Raw genomic sequence first — 26,686 nt, forward strand, 5'->3', positions numbered from 1 at the left:
ACCCACAACTAACCCGCACCATACTGTTATTTTTGACATATTTATATAATTTTTCCCCCTTCAACATTCAATTAAATTTTATTGTTCTGTTTATAGGTCGATATTCGCGCCTACGATCTAGGCGAACCACAACTTTCCAGTGTCAGTACACTCAATGTATACGTAAGACATGTTGCGACTGTTCCGCCAGAGGTATGAAAATAAACCATATTATATACAAATTCAGTTTTGTGTTGTCTTTGCCCTATCAAAATCATATATATACATCAAGAAATATTGCAAAGAATTTGATACAGTAGAACCTCGATATAACGGACTTCGGATGTAATGGACCAAATATTCAATCAAAATATGAAAATTGTTATATATATCCTGTTTAATGTTATACATATTTAAATCCAAGTGTTACTGCTTGTAAACAATGTTCTGTACATGATAATCTAATAAAATTTATTGACTATTCATCAGATAATGAAATTCAACTATAATTACATGTATTTTCGAAATTTTAGAGAGTTGATTATAAAAAAGCAGACTTAAAAAGCAAACAAAACACTTACATTCTAATCACTTCACAACGGGTGTGTTTGGGTATATCATCCGAAGACGAATACACAGGATTTAGTTTGTGTTCTTATATAACAGACACGCCCTCACCCGTATTAGTCCGTTATATCAAAGTTCTACTCTACTATAGACACTATTTAACATTATGTATTATTCTTATTTGTGTTTTACATTGTTATAGATTGGATTGAGTTTTGCTGATACTTCATATACGGAAGAGGTCCCTGAGAATACAGCGGCCAATACACTTCTGAAGACCATAGTGATAATCAATCATCGAGCACATAGTGAGAATATACCGCTCAAATGTGAAATAACCAAAGGAAATGAACAAAGTAAGGTTAAAACAAACTAAATATTATACCGTAAAAAGTGTAAAACCTACAACATCAACCCGTGTCAATTTTGTCAAAATTGTTTTTTATGTTTGTTTATATTGAACAGCATCATTTAGTAAAACCCTCTATGTTCTATTTAGGTGCCATCAAAATTAAAATAGTATTTTTTTATTTCGTCACATCGGAGGTTTTAACAGCTCAAAGACCATTTTGAGTTATCATTACCAGAAATAATTCCATTTTAGAATAGTTACATAAATTACTCTGGGCTAGTCTAACGGTTGTTTAAAGTTAAAAGCTACCTATTTCAGTTTTTACTATATCATGAATATACATTATATTTTGCATAACCGGATAATTGACAATTATTACATTTGGATAGATTCACAATCTTATTCAAAAAATTATTACCTACCCACTATGGTATTGGAGAAAATTAATATTCACCTTGACGTTACAAAATAATATTTGTGTATTGAGAATGAGGCTTGATTTTTTTCACTGGCTCATGGAGACAACTTTAAGCCCTGTCTGACAGTACGTATTATCGCGGTCATAACAAGAAAATGCACATGTAAACACGTATTATTGTGCCAGTTGCAAGATTGCATGTATGAATCAAAAAAGTTCAGAAGCTTCTGAATTTCCATGCGACAATTGGAATTTGTGCGATATCTGTGCCTGCGCAGTAAAACGTTAATGGCGAACCTACCGGAAAAAATACCAATTACACCGACCGCGTAAAGCATTATGACGTTTATAATTTTTCACTACCAGTCAAATAAAACCATACAATGACAACAACGCGTCTCGCTTATGTTTGAAGAATGAGATTGGCGAGGCAGTCGGCACTTTTACGTGTAAACAGTTATTATCACGATAGTTGAATTTACACTTTATTGGTGCCAGTAAATCCATGTACGTGTACAGGTGCTAGAGTCCAACTTCAGTTTGGGTTCACCTGCATCAGTGATATAAAATCATATTGACTAAAAACTGGTTCATACTAACCAGCTGACATCTCATTGGCTGCATACCAATAGGTCGACCAATGAACAGGGCCCCAATTGCCGTACGAACTATCAGAAATTGTGTATGGATTAAATCTAAAATCCTATCCTGTATGGTGAATCAATGTATCGATCAATCTCTTTGTTTCCCCACAAATAAATTTTAATAATACAGATTGGAAGTAATTGCGGCAAACATAAAATAAACAAATAAAAAAAATATATTGACCACATCGTCAAATTTCAGTGAAAATTAACTTCAATGTTGACAAAATATTGTAATACTAAAATTATTATTTTCACTCTTCAGAGACGTTCTACGCGGCGATGACAGACGATCGCAACTGTGCCATATACTTAAACGCTCCCACTTTGGACTATGAAAACCAAACCGATTACACTCTCGAAGTCCACCTGGACTCCCTGCAAGGCCTGGTGAATCCGGATCGGAGTTATGCCTCCCTCAAGTTCCACGTGACCGACATCAACGATAACTCACCAGTATTTATTTTCCCCAATCAACCGGAGATTAAGGCAGCCAGAAAGAAGTATTATGCCGTTATTTCCAAGGACTTCGATTTGGATACTAATATTATTCAAGTACAGGTAAGATATTAACATGTTTATTAGAAAATTAGTGATAGGTGCATAATAATATTATGAAGGTTTTGGTTATAAGTTGTAAAGATATTAGTGTTTTCTCATAGTAAACAAAATTAAATGTTAATTTATTGATTGCTTGTTTTAGGCTAAAGATATGGACAGTGGTAACTTTGGCAAAATCGAGTTCCGGGAATCCTCATGGAGCAATACGGCTGAGGAATACTTCAACCTCGATTCGAAGACTGGAATAATAAGAAATTCGCGAACATTCGAACACCTACCCGAAGATAAATTGCCATTCATCCTGAACGTGGCTGCCAGAGATAACCCTGGATCGAAAACAGACTACAAAACAGCTACTGCTCCAGTTATTGTAAGTATTCCGTAGAAAAAATAATATTTTAAGTGTAGGCATTTACCTAATTACCAACATCTGACTAAGAGAGAATTGTTAGAAATATTGTCAGACAACAAGAAATCGGCGATAACAGGAAGTCGCTGTAGTCACATGTAGAAGAATTCTAATGACGTACCTGTCATGGCGGCAACACGTCCTAGAGGCGTATTTAAATAATGTATCGGCTTTTAGATGGGACTCCTTTTTTTCTTCGCAACAAACCAAAGGTTTACTAATAATAATTCTAACATTACTCCTGAAAATTTCATACATATTTTTATTATAAAAAGCTTCAAATTGCGTAAATTGACAGATCCGTACACCACGGGAGCGTAAAATGAAATGATAAATTTGGGGGCGTTCCTCATTTGAAATTGGAAGTGCGCTTAGCTGCTCTGGTGGGGGTTGTTAGTTCACTGTTTTAACCCTTGGACAAGAAGTTCTTGTTCAGCAGTACATAGTAAACTGACTAAAGCTATCAATATCGAAGAAAAAAACCAACCCTGACCAACAGAAGATGTGTTATTTTTCATCATGATAATGCCTAAAAGAGCTTTCAAAAACTGAGACTTTTAAATGGGAAGTCATTACACATCCACCATTTTCTCCCAACCTGGCACAATATCAGATTACCATCTTTTCCGCAGTCTACAAAATATATTAATAGGAAATGGTTTAGTACAGAAGATGATGTCCAAAGGGAGCTTGAGTTTTACATTCAAAAGCCCAAAACTGAGAAAATTTTATCGCCGAGTAATCGAATTGAAATAATTGAAAGTGGAAAAAATCTTCAATAGTACATAATGGAAAATATATCTTGGAGATGACATTTGATACATGTTGCCTTTGATTCTTCCTCGAATCTTTTTGATTTTATCAAACATCTGTGCATTAACTCATCAATTTGACTTGCCAAGGAATATTTCTTTCGCAATTTCTGACCTAAAAACATATTTGTTTCTGTTTCAGATTAACCTGTTGGGCAAGAACAATCAGCTCATAATGATATTCAAAGACGCCCGACCAGAAGTGATCCGACTGCAATCCAAAAACATTACCAAAGTCATAGAGGAGAAATGCAATCTGGTGGTCGGCATTGAGAAGTTCACGTCCCGACAGTTCATCAGTGAAAATGACACCCTGGAACATGACCCATCGGGGACGGATGTCTGGTTTTATGTCATCGATCCTGAAAGTGGAAAAATATTGGAGAGAAATTCAACAAGAGTTCAAAGGTGGGGGAAATATTTTGTTTTCGATTGGTGCGATACATGTACCTATTCAATATTTTTAGCCTACTATCGATCAAATTGTTGTACAAAATTGATTGTTAAGGCTATACTTCAGCTGGGGCACGTTCTAAAACGATCGTGACTACGCGACGCAGAAGATTGTGCAAACGACGCGTGCAGAACAAAACATAATTTGTCATAAAAATTCAACATGCGTCCATTTAATGTTATGTTTATTGTTCTATTAGTAATAATAATATTATATTCATTGACATGTTTTCTTTTTCAAGTAAATGGGTAACGTTTTTTAGTCATCTTTACACGATTTAAGAATTAATTCCCCCGACGCCATAACAAAACAAATTGACGTCTTCACAGTTCGACTATCACTCTCCGATTGGCAGAGAATCTGAAATTACGTCGCACCTATAGTTGACAATTATTTGCCGTTTCACTGAAGTATATAACTTTTGTTGTTTCATATTATTTATTATATATATTTTTCATAATACACGAAAAACTTCTCTATATAGACTGGGTGGAGTTTCTTAACTTTTTGAGTCACGTTTGATTTCATAATAAATAACCCAATTCACATTATGCTAACTGTTTATTTTCAGATCAATTCTTGACAGTTCGGCGCAATCGAACCTGTCATTTGCCGTATCCGGCATAGTGAGAGCGACAGCGGAAGGGGTTCGATCCCCCCTCCCTCCACCCTCACCTCCTCGAGCCAGACTTTCTCCTGCGGCGCCAACTGCTCTACCCTACGCCTTGGTTGTCATCGCTTGCGTCATTCTTGTACTTGGACTGGCTGGAATCGTATACATCTGCGTGTCTTGGAATAGGTGAGGACTGTGTTATTGTGACTAGTGTTATTCTTTGGGCTACAATAATTGGGTTTTCGGTTGGGAAAATTTTTTGGAGGTGGCCTAAACCTAAATAAACCTGAATATAAAATAAGTACAAAGAGAGAATTATTGTTCCTTTACCAATCATCTTTTATCGTTAATTTATTTTTATATTCAAGACTACACAAGATTTAAGAATGTGGCATTCTTTATTGAAAATACATAAGTAACTCGGAGAAAACTCAAGAAGGTGCGTTTTAGAAAACCTATAGAAAAATTCTTCGACGAAATATTAACTGATTGAGAATCTGCTTGGAGAAAGTTGACGAAACTGGTCCTGAAATTATTAAATTATATAGAATAAGTATTGCGTATAGTGATTTATTTCCATCTAATAATAAATATGTGCTATTATATTTCCACCCACAGTTTTTTGAAATTCTTATTATGGCCACAGATAAATTCAGATAAGATGATAGCAGTGATTTTCAAGAGGGTCGTTTTCTTCAAGCTTTGCAGTAAAACTGATTACATTTTATTTTGTTTTTTACAAGAATTGGTTATCCAATAAAAATAATATGTATTAATATAGTTTTAGTTACTAAATCTTAAACCAATTGTATCTTTTTCAGATACCGAAACTATAAATCGAGAATACAGAACCACTACAGCAATGCCCCCTCGAGGTACGACCCTGTAATCAGCGGGCCAGCTCCGAGTATCGACACGCCAAGTCTCAAGGAGTACGAGACGCAGGTTCTGAACATGGCCGTCCCTCTGGACGACTGCGACAGCTGCAACGATTTGCAGTTAGACTTCAGTGCCAACAATCACACTTTCAGCTTGGATAATGTCAGCTACATTACAAAAGACAATGGTAAGAATATTGAAATAACTATTCAATCACATGCCCACCTGTACAGACTAGAATTCTCACCTGTGATTAGCAGCTGAGTTAATTTTACATGTTATTTTTTCGATTAATATGGGGTGTGTTTGTACGTAATAAGAATTGGTAAATTTTTCACCAATAACAAAGTCTTTTAACATACTTATAAGATACTTAATGCCTTTAAGCGTGAAATATATATATAAATGAAATATTTATTGACATTAATAGGTACTTACTCTATTTTAAAAATAGGTAGTGTCAGCGTGAATAAATAGACTGATACAATTTCCAATTGTTGTATCCATTTGGAAGTAAAATTACCGCTTTTCAATAATTGCGAAAAATGGAATTATGATACGTTAGCATGATCTTAACAAAGTTATAGGGTTTCAAAAATTCGCGAATTTCCAGGTTCTCTGTCTTGAGATGTTATTTTATTCACAGTACCTATTAATTCAATATTACTCATTGACACCACAGCCCCCTGTTATTTTTTTGAAAGCTTTGGAACATTATTCACAGCTTCAAACCATAAAAAAACAATGTTTCATAAGCTTAATCAAAGATTTCCCCATAGATGTCACTGTAACAATGCATACATAAAAATAAAATTAATATTTTTACTGATCCAATGTTGGCAATCAAAATAATAAATGAATTTATTATTACTGATGTTATATAAATTTAATTACGACTTATTGTGGTTAAGTTAGTAGTGGTTACTATAGAAAAGTTAATATTACCCATGTTGGCATTTTTTCATCATCATTGAATCAAAATGGCGGCTTGCTCTGATTGCTTTACAATTATTTGGAAATGTACCATTAAATAATGATGGTTCCAATATTAAAAAAATTGACTTGTAACATTAATGCAACTCATTTTTATCTCAGTGACTTGACAAATCTGTAAATAAATTTCGGAGCACGATTGCAATATTTGCTACAATTGAATCTACAATACAATATCACTTGCAGCTAATTTAATCATTACTCTTTGGCTCCATCTTATACTAGACGAAGCTTTTCTTTAGGGTCTTTGGTTTCGCTAGACTACCACCACATACAATAGTATATCTCAATTTAACCAAGCATTATCAAAAAATAAAATATGCTGAATCCATTGACTTATTTTATTTTTGTATTTTGGTGACCCTAGGTCAAAATAGTCCGACATCTTCCGAAGCAGCGACAACGGCCCGAGCGTCGAGCGTGGCCAGTCCAACAGACTACATGCATTCCAACGTGCACACACTCAACCGAAACAATGCAAACACGCTCTACAGGAACAACAACCATCATCTGTCCACTCTCCCGCGCAATGATCACCACCACCAACAGCAACAACAGCAGAACAACAGTTTTCTGGACACGTTCGGCAGGAACAATGCCAGGAACAATCAGAATAACACGTTCAACAGGAACAAAAACAACTTAAACATGCTGTCCAAGCCACTCAGCAAGGAAAAAAATGATAATAAAAATAATAACACACTGAAGAGAGAAGGTGCCATAATGGCTTACGATGAAATACCGGGACACAACTCTATTTTTCAAAGGTAAAATTATTTAAAACTACTTCCATAATATCGATATTATCGATTATCATTCTTGATCTGGGTTTTCACTTTCAATATCTTCAGGCTTTAAAGTAGCCTAGTCGGTAGTGTGCCTGTCTATCATGGGTTGCAGATTCGATTGTGCAACAACAAATTCTTCATAAAAATATTTTAATATAACCTCCACTCTGTGGCGGTTCATATCCTCCGCTTAGGAGCAAATTGGTATCTACACAATATGTATAATTATCAGCCATCCACCGATAGTTCCTCTCACTCATTAGTTTTTTCCTGGCACATATTTCCTCAACACTAAATCATTTCGTCAATCCAGCAGGTCTTAGGAAGGCCCTACGGCAGTTTATTGCCCGTTCTGTATAACTGTATCTATGACTGAATTTGTCCAGCACAGTACCATTTCAACAGTTTGTCTATATCTATCACATCCTGTACCGTTGTCTGGTTCCATATCCATTCCTTCCATGCCCAACAAGCACCTTTCCATGTCACATTGCGCGACTTTTCATTTTTGCATTTGAAAATAGTGGATCGCTGGTTCTAATCCCACATCTGGCAATTTGATAATTTTTTTCAATGTCCTATGCATCCAGAGCACCCACTTGATAAGTTAAGCAAAATGCTAACAGCCATTTCTCATTACATAAAAAAAACACATTGGATCCTAGACACGTAGAAAAATCATAGTGCATTTCAATACTGCATAATTTGTCGAAGCGGAGGTCAGCGAAATCCCCCCACTCTATGCCCCGGATACCCACATCACCTACATACACCATTATGAAATCATAGCCGTAACATCTTGGTTGTAGAATAGTATACCAGAATTATTGAGGGGAAAATTTTGAACGTATTTTTTGTATAGAAGAACCTAATAGCATTCAATCCAGTAGAAAAATCAACTTTAAAATTGGTGTTCATTACAAAAGCAACTTATTCCAATACAAAAAACACATGTAACATCAACACCGCAAACAGTTTTTTGGCGTTTGCCAAAAATTCTTTAAGTGGAATAAGTTCACTTTGAAAATATACCCACCAATTATTATTGCTAATTGGATTTATTATTATTTCCAGGTCTTCAGACGATGAAGGCATGGCCAGTCCATCCAATGATAACGTGACATTCGGGAAGAGGGATTATTCTCAGCTAGGTTTCTCCTACTTGAACGATAGGTCGCCGGTTGAAACCACAACGGAATTATAATTAAGATCTGACTCATCATTATTTATTGTAAGAAATATATATAAAGCAAACTGATTAATGTGTAATAAGCTTACCAATTTACCGTAATGTATAAAAAATAATGTATCGGTTGATTTTTAAATCATAATATTACCTACTGTCTAAATAATATGCGAAGGAACGATTACTAAATTTAAAAAATGTCTACAATGCCACTGAGCTTGAATTCTAGAAGGATTACAACTAAAATATCATTCCTGAAGTTGTTGGTGGTTTAACATACATGGATGCCACAGGCATTGGCTACCTCAAAGCCAAAAAATATTAAAAGTAACTCAGCAATCGATTTATTTTTAATTTTTATAAATTTGAAATAGTTTACATTTCAATTTAATGGTTCAGATTGATCTGTTTCATATCTTGTCCATACATTTAAAAACCACAGTTTGTGAAGTAGGCATCTTCTACACTTGAACAAAAACCACCATTGCCTAAAGTAAATCCTAACCATGTCTGTACCACTGTTGTATTTCTTATATTGTTTGCTTTCGGTCATCATAACCAAAACTTACTTACGGATACCGGTACAACCATTTGATGGTGACTGCAAACAATAGTTTATTACTGCGTGAATGCCAGTTAACTTTTTTAGTTAATGAATCGTGTGCGACCAGGCGAGCAAATTTTTTAATTAAATACTTACCCTAGAGCTATTCTATGTAGCTAAGCTGAATCAAGCTCATTGGCGTTAATTATATTATATTACCTCCATCCAACACACAGCAGTCTGAAGTTGGCAATTTTTATATAATTTAAGTTTATATATAATTATAACGTAACCTCACCTAACATGAATAGTCGAATGTTAGGTTAGGTTACATTATAATTATTATTTTTTGACCATTTCCCGATCCTAAGAAGATCATATTATTATGGATCTCCACAGAGTGGAGGTTTTATTAACAGATTTTTGTTTTTACGAGGAATGGACGTTATCCACTTGCTTAACGTACTAGGTCCATACTGTGACTCCAAACACACATTGAAAAACAATATGTGTATTTGCCAAACCCGGGATTCGAACCTGGGACCCACGACATTATAAGTCGACGCGTTACCCGTTTGGCCATCGTGGAATTGGCGAACATTATAATACTTGACAATAATATACTGACTCAACAATGTCTTAAGGGTAGTTGTATCACTATGGGCATTGCCATTAATATTTTTATAATAAGATTTGAAAAAATTAAAAAAAAAAAACTACAATATACAATGATATCATAATAAATTATTAGTGAACGACTGATAAAACTAACTGCCACATTATATTACATATATATTATGTAGTTAATTAATATTTTCAACTGTCGTATTATTACAAAATAGTTTTTTAAATATATTACATCGAAATAGCATTAATATATTATTATCTAATATTTTCCGTACTTAATTTATCAGAGCTATAGGGTCTTTGAATGTTAATGAATTGAATATTAAAATTTAAAAAAAAACCTGAAAATGTTAGTCGGTTCTTCTTGCACGAATGATTTTAATATAATATTGATGTTGTGATTTAAAAATTTACCGATTCAAAATGTTGTGTTTTTATAATAATGTTATAGTTTCTAAGAGAATGATGTATGCCATGACTGATAACTTCGACACATCTGTCCAATGTAGAACTGCTTGTATAGATATTGCCAAAAGTTCTGCATAACAGAGTGCAACAGGTTCTAAATGTTAATAATTATTATTCGTGTGTGTTCGCCGAATGTGTAGATGTGTGTGTGCCTGAGATATTTATTTGTTTTATAATTTGCTCATAATTCTAGATTTTTAAGAGTAACTTGTGTATTATATTTTTCTACAGAATAAAATGAAAGTTAATTGAGAAATAGCCATGTTTTTTATTTATTATCCTGTCATTTTTGTCTTCCTTACGAATTCCTTATTCAAACTATGATAGATAACCCTCGTTAACCGCCGATAGTTGTCTTGTGTATAGAATAGATGCGCTGGTGCTAAAACCCTACATGGATCATGGCATCTTCCAGCATCCGCCACCATACACACCTGCCTAAAGCAACTACACACCCAACTCGACACTATCCCTCTATCCCGTACGGGGTCAACCAAGTCTTCATTTTTGACTACGTAATTTTAAATAACACTTAGAGCTCGATGCAGATGCCTACTTAGACGTGTAAGTCCCTAAGATGTGCGTCTAACTTTAAGAGGCCAATTTCGACGATCTAAGTTCAGTGAGAAAAACATATAATATTATTCTTATTATAACACCTAAGTGGAAGAGAGAAAGAACATGTGACATGTTTCTTATTATTATTCTTGTTAGAACAGCCGTTCTAATGCATAATGCTCTGGCCTTTCATGCAGGGGTTCCGCATTTCTGATTGTTTCACTTTTATTCCTAATTACACTACTGTCATTGGACCTCATGACCGTAGTATAAAAAATAATATATATAACTATTTCTTTTATTCAACGAATAATATCACAAGATTTTAAGAATTTACCGTAACTCAATTTGGAGAGCAGATATTAAAAAGTTCAATAATTAAAATTTGTCTCAATCAAGCATGGCAGTCGTAGCATAGTGGTAATGAACACGGTCGCGATACCCAAGAGACGCAGATTCAATTTGCTTTTGCTTTACTTATTATTTTTATTACTATTTACTTATTACTTTTTTCAAAAAAAGATTTTTTTCTATTGGCGAGTGTTTTCAGAATTATATATGTTTAATACATTTACAGTCAAACGGTCGGTCTAAAGATAAATGTCTCAAAGACAAAAGTGATGAGTAACTGTTTTTCGGTCCCTGCGATTATCTGTATTAATGGCACTCAACTCGAGCAAGTCAGCAGCTACGTCTATCTCGGACAGCAGGTGTCCATAGACGGAAGCATGCACGATGAAATTGTTCGAAGAACAAAGCTGAGATGGAGTGCTTTCGGACGTCTGAATAGTATCTTCAAGAGTGACCTACCATTGTGTCTTAAGCGTAGGGTGTTCAACCAATGTGTGCTACCCGTGCTCACGTATGGCTGCGAGACGTGGACCCTCAACACGAGAGATGTCCAAAAGCTAAGAGTCACACAGCGAGGCATGGAAAGGTGTATGTTGGGCATCACGCGAAAGGACCGTAAGAGCAACGAATGGGTTAGGAAGCAGACAGGAGTACGCGATGTAATAGACGTTGCCAAATAGCTAAAATGGAGATGGGCGGGGCACATTGCTCGCCGAAATGACGGCCGCTGGACAAATGCCGTCATCCAGTGGTACCCAAGGGGCATGAAACGGCCACAGTGCCGCCCTAAAAGCCGCTGGATTGACAAACTGGTAAAGTTCGGCGGAAATACGTCGCAGCGAACGACACAGGACCGAGAGAGTTCGAGAAAGCTTGGGGAGGCCTTCATCCAGCAGTGGATTGACCCCGGCTGATGATGAATATATATAAATATGTAAGTATATATTATTATATTTTAAATAATAAAAAATAACGAAATTTATAAACAGCATTAGGTACAACGAACTCTCCTTTATGATTTGGTTATTTTTTATTCAAGACAAAATGTAACATTCTTACTTGAAAATACATATTCGAGTTGTTAACTTAACAACCAATTTACCTAGTTACCTGCTTGATTTAGGATTTTCCTAATGAGTACACAGCTTTTCATAATATGTATGAACATAATATTCCGTTTATTCTGTAGTTTTCGGAACGAGTATGCTAAATGCCGTACTACCTACCTTAAGTACGAGTAGTAAGTATGATTTTGAGACACTAAGTGAATTGATTATATCTTATAAATTGATACATTAAATTTGGTATGTTTGGCACAGGCTAGGAACCTAAACCAAAATCTTCTCTACGCTATACAAGTGCTTAACAGTTTAGCCAAATATGTGGCTTAATAAATAAAGGTTTCTGGTTGGTATATACCTACTATAAAAAAAAATCGGCTGAAATAAATTGCATATTAATTAATTTTATATTCGCTGTATTAATGCCATTGACCGTAACAATCGACCTATATGGAAAATACATTACTCTCGAAAAGTATCTGTCAAATAGATCAACTGGAAGTAAAATAATGCGACATACCAACTATTCATTCAAATCTTGATAGACCTTAGCATTATTGTTATAAAACTATTTTTAGTTGGCATGCGAATGTGTGCCTTATTTATTCACAATATATCCACTAAATAATCGACTAAATTGATCACCCTTCCGGGATTAGTAGGCTGACGGTGCTATAACTGAGATTAATATTCTTTTTATTATTTATTAAATTAGTGTTGTAAATGTACAACAATAGGCATAAGGTGTGTAACAAACATTTTACCAGATCCGACAAATTCTGAGAAAGCAGGCCACATATATTAAAGCCATTCCACCACGGCGCGTACTGGGAACCTAAATAATAGTCAGTTGGGAGTTCACCCCTCGCCAGATTTATTCAATTTTAATTTATTTAATTTTTTTTTTTTTTTACATATTGTGGAAATTACAAATTATAAATTTAAGACGTCCACAACATGACATGATGACACAGATGAGCTGTGTTATTTTAAATCTCTAAAATAGAGAATAATTATTGTGGTGGACTGTATGTTATCCAGGACTCGAAATGAACCGGAGCGCCGTTCTGGTTAGTGAACTCGGTAAAATGATTGCTCCGTCTTGTGGAAAAAATATTTTAACCGTCTGAGCTGGATAGGCCATATTATAATAGAAAATCTAACACTTATTTTTATAAAATGCACATAAAATTTGATACCTAACCGATTTTTTTTTTATTTTTTTTTAAACGGTACATGTTCAAACACGCGCGTCAATATCATTTTACTCCCTACTTCAATTATAGTTTGTCAATTTATGGCTACGGCCGTATGTTGTAGCTTAACCACTGGGGAATGACAAAAGAAATGGCGTATTTCAAAAAAACACTACCTTATTCTTAGGTCAATAATTATTATAAAGCAATCATTATTCATAAGATGTTTATCACACTTGAATGGTCAAAGACATAGTTTATAATAATTATCTTTAGAATCATCTTCAAATGTGTTAATCTTGCCGATTTTTTGAATAATAAAATGCCTAATTCTTGTCAAATTTGGGATCACAGAGATTATCAATATAATTTTTTATCGTGAATATTTTACAAAAATTATCTCGTAATAAATTATACTAATGGTTTCATAAATGCGTTTAAAAATTAATAAACGTAAAAAATCTTAACACCACTGCACAGTTATGTACCGAAATATGACTATATTCTAAAACATTAGAGCGAGAGGTTTAAAAGAATACTATTTTATGTAACAAAAATACTTTATGCAGTCATCAAATGTTTAAAATAACTATAAAGGATAATAAGGCTTCAAAATTATATAAATAGATTATCTACAACGTTTAAGGAGTGTCCAGGATCATGGTTTTAAAATACAATAAAAACTCAATTTTGACCTACGACGAGCACGTGGGCCGTTTTAACACTAAATGGGCATGGCTTCGTTCTGGCTAGCTTCATTATTTGTGTCCACCCATCTGATGACATAAACTGGGGTGTTCTTGGCATTTTGCTCGATTTTAGAATGGATATAATCACACTCCATGTGAGTGTGTCCTGTCTCAAAAAATACGTGATCAATCGTATTCACTGTTGGGTGATTTATTACTAAATAAAGAAGCATGCAGTAAAAATTTAAATTCTTTTGCTGTACCCCGAATTATCCGACATCATTCTGTTGTGGTATATCTTGCATACTGTTTATGTATTTATAGTACGGATATGTGAGATTCGCAAGTCGTCTGAAGTCAATTTTATTAATAACAAGCTGAAGTACCCGGCTTCGTACATGGTCGCTTCGTGGATACATTTATCTTAGATATTTAAAAAATAATAAGTAATTATCTTTTTAATATTAAAATATCTGAGTAATACAATATGGCGATATGAAAATAATTCTAATAGGAGTAAAGGTCAAACAAAAGAACACTAAATAAAATCGAATTCAAAATATGCAAACGTTTGGAACAAACAAACAACAAACTTTGTATTTTATATAATACTTATTTAGAAACCTTCGCAGGTGTGCGCACAACGACTGACAAAAATTTCATCGCAATCGGATTAATGGTATAGGAACGCATACGGGACATACAGGCAGACAGACATTCATTTTTATATATAAGATAAGAAGCCTATACTCTTCGCAAAAGTGCAAGCAATAAGTTGACAAAGTTTTATCGCAATCGGATGAACGGTATAGCAGCGCGTAAAATACGAACAAACAAACAAATATTGATTTTATATATTAGATTCATATTTTACAATTTTACACCATGGTAAATATTCCTATCTACTTTTTCGTAAATTTACCGTAGGTTGATTCGAATGACTCGTAATATATTTAAGTTTCGCAAATTTGTTAGTTTCGATATCTACGTAACCGCTGGAGATTTTTTCGTCGATTTACCACAGTGTGTATCATCAAATTTGGATTTGTTTTTCATCAACAAGTCGTTTTCGCGAAAACTGCAGATTCGCAACTTTACCGTGGATGGGACGAGGTGGCAAAAACAAATTGAACGTTATTTTTTCCAAACGTCTGCGGTGGTCAATTTATTTCCCATGAATCATATTAAGTATATAAATACCAAACTATCTGTAAAAACATTATTTTGACAAATTTCTTCTCTTTTATAATATGTACATAATGTCATAAAATCCATTAATAAAAAACAACATTATATTTTTTTCAAACCTTACGAAAGAGCAAAAAAGGAAAGTACTCGTAGCAATCCCCTCATTGAATGATAAAATGGCGAGACCAGTAAAAGGGTGACTAAGGGATGGCTTCACCCATTCCATAATCCATTGAAAATCGCATGCGCATTGAAATACAAACACCTCCCAGTGAACAATTCCTCATATCTCCCATTTTGTTATTAAAAAACTTCTTCGTTTTCATACAATAATTGTTTATGTTCTCTTTTATTTGCGCAATGTCATATTATTAAAGAGACTACTTACTTATATATTTATAATTTTTATTATTTATACGTATTCTTTGTCGGTTACTTTAAAACTAACTGAAAAACCGAAGAATATCTGATCTAAGTGTTATAATAATTGAGGAGTATTTGAACAAATATGGGTATAAACTTTACTATAAGTGCCAAATTTATTATTTCTAGGAATCATAGGAAATCGATTTTTAGTAAGTAGTAAGTACCTAATATTTTTTTGTCCCGCACTTATTTCGATAATGTGCCACGTCCCAGGAATCGACATACGAATAAAATGACTTTTCTTTTAAATAATTTTGCACATAGGAGTTGTTGCAATGGATAACAGAATAATAACATTATGGCGACTGAATTTTCGCTCTTAAAATCGTGTTTGAAAGAGCATGCGCACTATCGATCCATGCAATATAAATTGAATTACCACGCATATAAGTATTGCAAAAGTGTGTGGGTCTCATTGATATTTACATCAATGGTGGGTCTACACTCTACAGAATAGGGTGAATATTATGCCACGCCCTTTTTGTAATGGCCAAACGGGGGTGTCCATTTTGGAAGTGGCCAAATAAATGATGGGGCTCACGGACTATTTGGGTACTGTTCGGTTATCAGGAATACAGCGGAAAACACATTTTGAAAATACCCGATATACCTACTGGATTATTTGTTAGTTTGGGTTAGTTTAGGTTAGGTTGGGTTAGGTTAGGTTAGGTTAGGTTTGGTTAGGTTAACCTAACAAATAATCCAGTATATCGGGTATTTTAAAAATGTTTTTTCCGCTGTATTCCTCATAACCGAACAGTACCACTATTTGTCTTATACAAATGTATAAGACCACATTCCACGGCCATAATACCTTTTACGTTTATCTATTTTTTTAACCATGCCCAATCCTAAGGAGGAGGGTGCATTAACAGATTTTAATTTTTACGAGAAATGGATGTGTGTTGTTCAATTTATTAGGTCCATACCCGGTCTCACGACATGACAGGCCGACACGTTGCACGCTCAGCTATGGTGGGGACTAAATTTATTATTTTATTATATTATGGGTATTATATGTATCAAGGGTTACGATTAAATTATCTGCAATACATTTCGCAGTGAAAATTCACTGCACTCGTATTCTGACATGAATTCGCCTAGATCGAACTAAGATATCTATAAAAACGCTTGAGGAATGAAAATTGTGTGCATATAAGAAGTTTTTTTTTTATATAATGGACCCTTAGATGAAAGGTCATGTAAAATCGTAAGTAAATAAGTTTCCATGTTACCAAAACCATCCGTCTTTATCAGTGACGTCCCGTGGGGGTAGGCAGATTGAGCGTCGCTTGGGGGCGGCAGTTATTCGAAGGGCGGCAAATCGAGGAGAATCATTTGGTATATATAGAAAAATAGCTACATAAACTTAGTAATATTGGAAATATCTTTCCATTAAAAAATTCAGCTCACTGGTCGGAAACAAAATGTATTAATTAACATCAAGGGTTTAACAAAGCGGTATTTTTTCTCGGGTTCGCGATGGCTAGTTTACTTCCGTTGAAACGACACGTGCATGGATGATAAAAAATACCGTATAAAAATGGGGCGGCATTTCGTCTACGGACACTGGTCTTTATTTGTTTATTGACAAACAATGTTGCCAATACATAGATTAAAGATATCTATAATATGTACCATGTATAATAATACAAAAAGTTCATATGATGTCTTCTAGGTATAGTCCAAATGAGGGACGGGGAACTTTTTCCTGTTTGCAATTAATGTAACAGATGTAACCTAAAAATGTCGCATTCAAAAAACTTTAATTAAACATGTACCTACTCTTAAAAATAAACATTATTTTGATAAAAATCTAATACTATGTCGGTAGTAACTCACTAATTATAAAAATAGAAATTTGAGTTGGTGAGAAAAAATAATATCTACATATTAGTAGAATTCACAATATTTCAGACTCGATTTCCAGATGAATTTATTACTTACCGATATTTTTTTATGGGATGACGGTATGGAAACGTGCATGGAAGTCGTAGAAATCAATAAGAGCTACCGCCAGCTTCTCGGCCCACATTCAAAGTGTAATGGGTAGAGTTAGGTTTCGGGAATTCTCGAGAAATTTTCGAGATTTTCCATCCCGAATCTCGGCAATTTAATATTTAAACATTGCGGGAAATCCCGGATCTCGAGAATCTTTTCTCGGAATTCGGGATTTCTTTATTATCAAATATTAATTGAAAAAACGATTTTACTATATGAAAAAAGTGGACAGAAAACACAAAACGTTTAAAGACTGATCGGACATTTAACACAATTAAGGCCAACGCGACTCAAAATGAGCGCAATTTTTGCAATATCAGGGATTTTTGTGTCTCAAAAGCGTAAGGGATTGTCAGACGCAGCGATTGACAGTGTGTTTTTTGAAATTTCATTTTAATAAGTAATGTTTTGAATTATTTTTGTTCTCCTACTTATATTTTGTTTGTCTTCTTAAATCCCTGTCTTCCCGAATCTCGAGAATTCAAAATTTCATTATTTCGGGAAATCCCGAATCTCGAGATTGAGATTTTATCGGGAAATACCCAACTCTAGTCATGGGATATAATATTATTATGTTACCCTTGCCATGCATGGTCCAAAGTGTCAGACCGTGAAGAAGGTTGGGCACCCCATAAAGTCATATCCCTTACCAAGTGACGACTAAACAGGCTGCATATGCATCTTCATTGTTATATCATAAAACACCTTACATTTTGGTACTCTTATGAGGGTTACCTCGACTTTTGAGTACGTTATATTGTAGTGCTCAGCAGTGGCGCACCCAGGGGGGAGGCAAGGGGCCCTGGCACCCCCCAAACATAAAAATTATCAGAATGATTTTAAACATTGAAATTGAAAGCCAATAAACCCAATCCCTCCCTAATGGAACTGTCAAAAGATTCTCGGTGTCCACCCGAATTCCCGAGTGGTGTAGGTCATGGCTGGGGAGGGCTGACAGGGCTCTAACTTGAGGCCCAGGCTGTGGGGGGCCCAGCGTATCAGGTTGACCAGATAAATTATATCATAAATTAGCTTTAATAGTAAAAAAAGTCACTCGACAGCTCCTTTATTAAAGTAGATGTATTAAAAATCGCTAATAATTCACTGTATAGGTACCCTTAATTTGAACTAAAACACAATTTGAAAAACGTTAATGTAGTGTTTCACACTACCTTTAATCTTAGCGGTAGGTAGGGGCCCTCCAAATATCCTAGCCTGAGGGCCCGTTTCAGGATGTGGGGGCCATGGTGTAGGTACACCGAGTGCAATCGACAAAAAACCGATAAACGAGAAATTAGGCTGTGTTGTGTTGAGTATGTTTGTGTATAAGATGCAATAATACTTTCTGTTGTCCATTTTCAATTAATATTTTGTAACCTCAATATTAAAAAACCAAAAATCGACGATAAACATTCGGCGAAAAGAACTACTACACCCACTACAGTCGGTGGTGGTGTAAATCAAAAGAACTTTTATTTCAGTGGAATTCGGCATAAATATTGTAGCTCTCATCTAGACCAAGCGGGTAGCACAGCCGATATTATTTGAGTAATGTTTTAGTATAGGTACTAGGCGCACATGTCCAGCATGGTCGCTGGACTAACTTTGGCTAAACTAGTGAACGATACAAGGTATAAATGAAAACTCTGCCATTCTGGGCAGTGTTGACCTGTGTGTCCCTGATAACTATCTTAGAAATAGAGACCATCAGTTGTTTATTCTCCCAAGGTGCAGAACCAACCTGCCACTGGTAATGCCAATTGGGAGAGTGATAACTATGTTCAACGAAATTGCTTCGGGTGTTGATATATTCCACCTACGTGAGAATGAGTTTAGGTGGATGTTGTTTTATAAATTCTTAAAATAGGGTCTGCTTAACTCATCCGGTGTACCTACTTCCTTGTACCTATCTAATTCATCTACTGATATATCTCTTTTTTTATGTAATACTGTTATATTTATATATCTTTATTTCTAAATGTCATGTTGTGAACGTCTTAAACTTATAATTTGTAATGTCCACAATATGTTAAAAAAATAAATAAATTGAAATACTTACATCGTTTGAAAGGTAAAAAAATGCCTATTCGCTAAAACTACCAAAAGGCGGCTATTTCAAAATTATCTAAGATTTTCACACTCACCATCTAATTTTTTTAATATCAAAGCATTACAGATACATTTAAATATAAGTAGGTACACATAACAATTTATAAAAATACTGAAATAAAGTCCCTACCAAAATTTTTCTTTTGGCATACCTACTGAAAAAAAAATCGTATAACGTTCAACTTGTGGGCGTAAAATATGTTGAAACTTTTTCTCATCAAACTACAGCTTGGATCACAATACAGAGTACAACTTTGTGAATGAAAATAAAATCAATACCCTTGATCTCACTGTTGAGTAGTGGATAAATTACCTGCCTTCAAATCCATAGATAGCGGATTCTAATCCCAAATCTAAATCAAAATTATTTTCAATATATGTTTGGAACCAAATTATGAACCCAATTACTGGTTTAGCGATTTTTTAACAATCATCTCTTGTAAGAAGATTGTTACGATGACCTTCACCTTGTGAAGTCTCATATTCAGTGACGTCCCGTGGGGGTAGGCAGATTGAGCGTCGCTTGGGAGCGGCAGTTACACGAAGGGCGGCAAATTGAAGGGAATCATTTGGTATATATAGAAATTATTTTGTTTACATGTTGTATAATAATAGCATAGTAAAAATGGTGTGAAAATAATAAATCTGTGTATTGCTAAATGGTACAAACCAAATGTGTCAGAAGTATCAACTAATTAGAGCCTCAGACTCCTGTGATTTGGGCAAGTGTCTAACATAATTACCTTATTTATTCGATTTTTATATCTACATTTAATTTGGTATGTTTTAGTTGTACCTATATAGTTTGTTAGTAATGTCTCCATACAACACGTTTATTAGATATTGGCGTTATGAAAGGATGATAAAACATACCTACTGTTTAAAAAAATGGTACGGCATTTTGGCGCTGCCTAGGGGCGGCATTTTGTCTAGGGACGTCACTGCTCATATTACACATACCTATTCACATTTCAAGCGAAGCAGTATTATGAATAAAATATTATAATAATTATTAGTGATTTCACAAAAAAAAAATGTTAAAATAGTGACCAAATATATAATATATGAAAGATTTGCACAATAGCAATATACTGTTCTCCATTCCTAGGCGCTAGCATATTATGCGTACGTCCGATGTCCAAACGCGTCACTTAAAAAACAATATGTATGCGTCTATCAACGTTTTAATCAGTGTAATTAAAGAGATGCGGTACTAGGTCGAGAGGAACGGGAGTTAAAAGGAGATGCTTTGCAGAGTTCGGGCGACAGAAGCTGCCGCGGACACTGACGCGGCAGATCGTTGATAGCCTTCTTCACCACTGCACCAACACTTGGAGCGAGGGAGCAGGACCAGAGGGAATACCCTTTTGAAGGCGAGGGGTATTCGACGCTCGATTTGGGCTTTCGATTAAGGTCAGCTCTTTTTTTTAATAATTGATATTGCCATAAATAAAGAAAATATGTTTGTTCTATTTTTAAATTAAAGGATACTTGTCATCCGGTTTGAACTTTTAGTAATAAGTATTTGTTCCATTTTCAAAAATTAATAGTAGGTAAATTTAATGTTAACTACGAGCCGAACTTTTAAATATTCTAGTTCAGAATTTTATCTAGAATAATGATTGTACAATATTGGATCATTTGCTTTGAATATGTATTTGACAAATGTATTATTGTACAACGAAATGAGAGATAGATTTTGCTTCGTTTATAGGTATTCAGAATTCGATAAGACCAACCATTTCTAAGATTTTGAGCTTTTTATATATCCCGATTAGGATAAATTGTCTTGAATAGTGGGTTTTGCCTTCATAATTATTAATAATCTACATCGATATTCTGATATTAATCATTCGACATCGTACATTTTGATAAAGTCGATTTTCTTTTAATTTGGAACTATTATTAATTTATTTATTTATAAATGGTGCGTGCAGATATTAAACAATATATTATTTAAAATGCTACAGTAAAACAAACCACACAGATTAATAAAATAAATTTTACAGTCGGGTACAATTTAGGTACCTATATAACAACCAAATACAAATTATCGTTAAATTTCAAATAAAATAGAAGAAAAAGTACAAAGTATTGAACATGTCAATAGAGAAAGAGAATGAACCCATGGTATTGAATTTATGCTTTTAAACATAACGAAAAGGTCAGCTATATACCGTCTTGGTTTTACGTGGACATATCAGTTATCTCTAACAAATTACCTATAATATATTTTTGTATTTATCGATTAAATTTTAATTTTATTAAAATTTATTAAAACTTGTTTTTTAATTATAAGAAACAAGGGTCAGAATTTAGGTTGATCTACCAATACCAATACATGGTACGACTACCTACTTAATTGTATCGTTATCAGCAATAAACATTTTCATTTTATTCAACTGAAAGTAATCATAGAAAAAATCTTTATTTTGGATAATTGAAGACTAGTTTAATTTCATATAATACGTTTATTTTTCTATATAATAGGTAGGTATTGCTGAAATGATTTTAGTGCTACACACCTGTTAATCTATAAAATTAATTTATTTATGTACCTAAACTGCCCTTCTAAGTAAAAAGACAGTGTTTTTGGTTTCAGTGAAATGAGAACACAAGTTTTAAACTACCTTTTAACTTATATTATGTAAAATTTTAGATTGTTTTTAGATAATTCTTTCTAAATAGACACTGTACACTCACTACAACACTTGTTTTTCGGATTTGTCACGTATTTTAAATCATAATATACAACAAAATATTAGGTTCTTTTTCTTTTTGATTAATAATAAATTCTGATAAAAGGTCAGCAAATTTGTTCAGTAATAGAACAACATAGCGCATTCGGTCAATAAACTTCTGAAAATAGTATTCTCTGATTGGTGTCAACTAATTATTGTTAAGTTGTAACTGACACATGCTATTTATGTCAGAAACAGAATTATGATTAATTGGGTGAATGTTAAGTTATATATAAGTAACATATAAATATGTCATATGAAAAATTCTATTTACTTAATGTATAACTCTCTCGATTGGACTTCATTCTTTAAGCACTTTGTGTATTTATATACATACCTAAACAGCATCAATAACTTACAAATATTTTTATGAATTACCCACCGATCAGTGATAATGATTGTATGATATTATGTTACCTATATGGAATATAATAGCACATTTAATATGAATTTAGTATAAATAAAAGCAAATACATATTTTATAATTCGCACTGATTTGATCCCAGAAACAAACAGGAACACGCATATCTTTTTATCCCTTGTGGATATATTATAATTATAAAAGCGTTAAACTAAAATTCTAAAATAAATTAAGTAATTTATAACACATAGTAAAATTAGTGTTATAAACAATATACATAATTCAAAGTAACGAAAGTGGCAAAAATCATAATGTAATAGTATCATTCGATGTGCAAGTATATCTAAATAGTTGATTTTGTTTAAAAATTAATTGTTTTAATATTATTAACTTGCAACACTTAATAGAAAGATATGGTATTAAAATACAACACTTTTAAAGTATGCTCATTCTACACAATATGATTTAATAAATATCACAACCGGTTAATTGAATCAGCATTTACTCGATAGAATTTCATTTTACAAATGATAGTATAAATTAATTATTAAAATTCTACTGGGTGTTTTTAAGTCGATAACTATTTCAGTTGTAACACCATTGGCAAGACTACCTTGTCATTATCATTATCAAGATAGTTTTTATAATGGTGTTACAATCGTAATAGCTATTGAATTAAAAAACATCCTGAAGAATTTATTATGATTTATTTATGATAATTTGTAATATTATGATATTCTCAAGCAATACGAAAATATCCTGTAAGAATGTGTGTTTCGTATTAGTTGTGATTGTTGAGAATGACCTGTGAAGCGGACGAAACCGGTGTTGATATTTATTAAATTAAGTGGAACCGATATAATATTATTATATAGTTTTTTTTTAAAAATTTTAATAAATATAACATTATTAACATTAAAAATTAAATTAAGATCGATGTTGTACAATCTTGGAATCCACCATCAAAATATAATGTTTTTTTGTTTTCGTCCCTCTCACAGTTGAGGATTTTTGTCCTTCCAGCGATCCCTGTATTCCACCGTTTGTATATCTGAAGATATTGAGAATCCCGTAGCATTCTTCACGTAGTGTAGTCCGATTATCATGTAGGTGTCTTTTGTCTTTCGTGGTGATGAGCGTTTCCAAATTATTATTTTTCCTTCTGGCTTAGTGGCCAAATAATTGCAGACATATTTTAGACACAATAATTAACTGCATATTATTTACTAATATTTTCCAAAAAGTGTTATTTAATAATTTGTATTCTCGAAAAAGTGTTTTACTGGCAATCCGTAGACCTTCGTAGACCCGCTACGCCAAATGAAAAGCTTCGTGATTGCAAGTACTCCTTTACGGTGCTATAGCCAGACCACAAGCTTTTTTGCCAGTCTGAAATATAACTAGATATATGTATTACAGTACATTATAATATTGGAGTCATTGATAAAATGCAGTGCCGATAAATCATTAATAATTTTCATGTTATTTTCACCATCACTGCGCCATCATGATATGATAATTAACTTTGTACCTGTGAATATAACGTAGGCTATTACATTTTAAATGGTCAAGAAATAAATTACTACATGTCCGTTATATCAGAAGAAAATATTTTTTTATTAATTGAAGAAATATTAACTCTGTAGAATTTCATATTATAATGAAATCCAACGTCAGCAAGAGTTATTCCACGACTAAGTTACAATTATATTTATTACCTAATTATTTGTTATCTATTTCTATAATAAGTGTCCATCTATCGTTCTATTTGCTCGATAATCACACCAATATTAATTTATACTTATATAGTTTCTATCAATGATTCCAAACCGGTGTTCCGCGGAACACCGAGGCTTCGTGAGCTGTGCCAGGGGTCTACGAGAATTCTTAAAATCTTGCGATAATAGTGCAACTTGAAACCTTTTTGGTAATAGAATAATCACAAGATTTAGCGTGGCCTATTCTAAAACACCACAGTATGTAATAAATTTAGGTTAGAGAGCTTTACGTGAGAGAGAGATTATTGTAGCAACGATTAATGAATGAATAAAAAATGAGTTGTCAGTTAACATTATTGAATGTCACCACCTACTACGCACTGCTCATTCTGTTTCTGTCAAAGCTTTTAAAATGTGCACGTTAACGTTACAGGTACGACATATTATAATAATTGATGTACACAATATTATTTTTAATAATCCCATTAGCTTTTGACAATATGAAAGTATACTTTGAATCGTGTATCCGAAGTGTATGTAATAAATGGAATATATATTTATTTTGAAAATTGATAGTTACCTACCAAATAATTAATAAAAATAATTACCTACAAGATAAAAAGAACTTTTTATATACCACGTTTTTAAATTTTCTGTTGAATCATTTAAACTTGACAATTCTATGTATTAATAAATACTTTTTTTGTACTTGATAGAAATACTGAATAAATAATATAGAATACTGAAATGTCATTTTGCCATTTCATATTGATTTCCATAGTAACGCACGTATATATTAATAATTTAGTTGCTAGGACTGGACACACAAGAAAAAATTTGTATTGGACAAACAAGAATACGAGCTAATAAAAACGTAGTAATAAGGAAATTTCCTATGTGTTGCTTCGGGGCGATACAATTTAACAGGGCACAAAATTTAGGAAGGAATGCGACTAATTTTTTGGAGTATATTCCGCGTTGATGACATTTTTTTCGCCTGCGGTGCTATGTATATGTTACTTGATTGTTTTTAATACGAATTGTAACTAATATAATATAGTGGTATTTTGAGTGTATTTTGTAATTTTCCATTCTACACCAGTTAGGTAGATATTTCGCGAGATTTTCAAATGCTTCAAGGGTCCCGCTATATAAAAAGATTGGGAAGCATTGGCTCATGGCCCTTGCAAGGGGGAGCTGACAGGGCTCTGGCCTTGGGGCCCGGGTTCAAGAGAGTCCCGGTATGGCAGGTCGACCGGATAAATGAAATAAACGCAAATCACAAATTTGCTCTAATACGAAGGATTCGAGGATATTAATATTTGTAAGATTTCAGATTGTTTTGTGTTGATACTCGACAACTCCATAATTCATGTAGATGTATTAAAAACCACTAAAAATATACTGAATACCGTTAATTTTACCTCAAATACTATTTGGAAAACGCTACTGTTGAGCGTCGTACCGCATTTAACCTTAGCGATAGGTAGGGGAGCCGCCAAAGATCCTGGCCTGGAGGCCCGCTTCAGGATGTGGGAGCCATGCATTGGCTTATAGACTACCTTATAGATATATAGTTAATAGTAAGCTTTGTGTAGCCTAAAATAACGGATACACAACAAAAAGAGGTGGGGCACGGGTCGATCGATAAACGAGTGTCTAGAAATCGTACAAATTATTTGTCAATAATTTGCAGCAATATGGGATAAACCGCGGATAGAGAATCGCGTACCTAGAAATCAAACGATTAATTATAGCGGTATATTTCATCACTGTGTATATCTGTCTACTTTTTCCATACCCCATGCGGACAAAGTCGTAGATGGCCGCTAATATAAAATAAAATATTTATACCAATAGGCACTGACTGCATGCAAAATTATTAATGAATGTATGTAGGTAATAGAGCGATTTTTAGTATCTATTATTTGGGACAGTGGCAACTCTGAAATGAATTGATCTGCCCTAAATATTAATCAATTGATGTGTTTTG

The 26,686-nt window shown here is 33.7% G+C and overlaps 2 protein-coding genes across 3 annotated transcripts in view; both read left to right on the top strand.

Moving 5' to 3' along the window:
• The window catches only part of Cad99C (cadherin 99C), a 252,720-nt gene extending 242,825 nt beyond the window's left edge, over nt 1-9,895 (top strand). The window contains exons 23-31 of the mRNA XM_085945473.1: nt 97-192; nt 749-902; nt 2,226-2,521; nt 2,664-2,891; nt 3,885-4,150; nt 4,768-4,995; nt 5,631-5,875; nt 7,049-7,448; nt 8,544-9,895. Coding sequence (XP_085801599.1) covers nt 97-192; nt 749-902; nt 2,226-2,521; nt 2,664-2,891; nt 3,885-4,150; nt 4,768-4,995; nt 5,631-5,875; nt 7,049-7,448; nt 8,544-8,673 — 2,043 coding nt within the window. The 3' untranslated portion in view covers nt 8,674-9,895. The remainder of the gene's footprint in view (nt 1-96; nt 193-748; nt 903-2,225; nt 2,522-2,663; nt 2,892-3,884; nt 4,151-4,767; nt 4,996-5,630; nt 5,876-7,048; nt 7,449-8,543) is intronic.
• An 11,171-nt stretch (nt 9,896-21,066) lies between these two features.
• The window catches only part of LOC147073394 (uncharacterized), a 37,418-nt gene continuing 31,798 nt past the window's right edge, over nt 21,067-26,686 (top strand). The window contains exon 1 of one of the 2 annotated variants that reach the window (XM_085945520.1): nt 21,067-21,286. The gene's annotated coding sequence lies outside the window, so the exon portion shown is untranslated. The remainder of the gene's footprint in view (nt 21,287-26,686) is intronic. The other variant, XM_085945519.1, reaches the window with a different exon arrangement.

Source organism: Rhyacophila brunnea, unplaced genomic scaffold (genome assembly GCF_057557595.1).
Source record: "Rhyacophila brunnea isolate RB1 unplaced genomic scaffold, BYU_Rbru_1.0 scaffold_18, whole genome shotgun sequence".
Classification (NCBI taxonomy): Eukaryota; Metazoa; Arthropoda; class Insecta; order Trichoptera; family Rhyacophilidae; genus Rhyacophila; species Rhyacophila brunnea.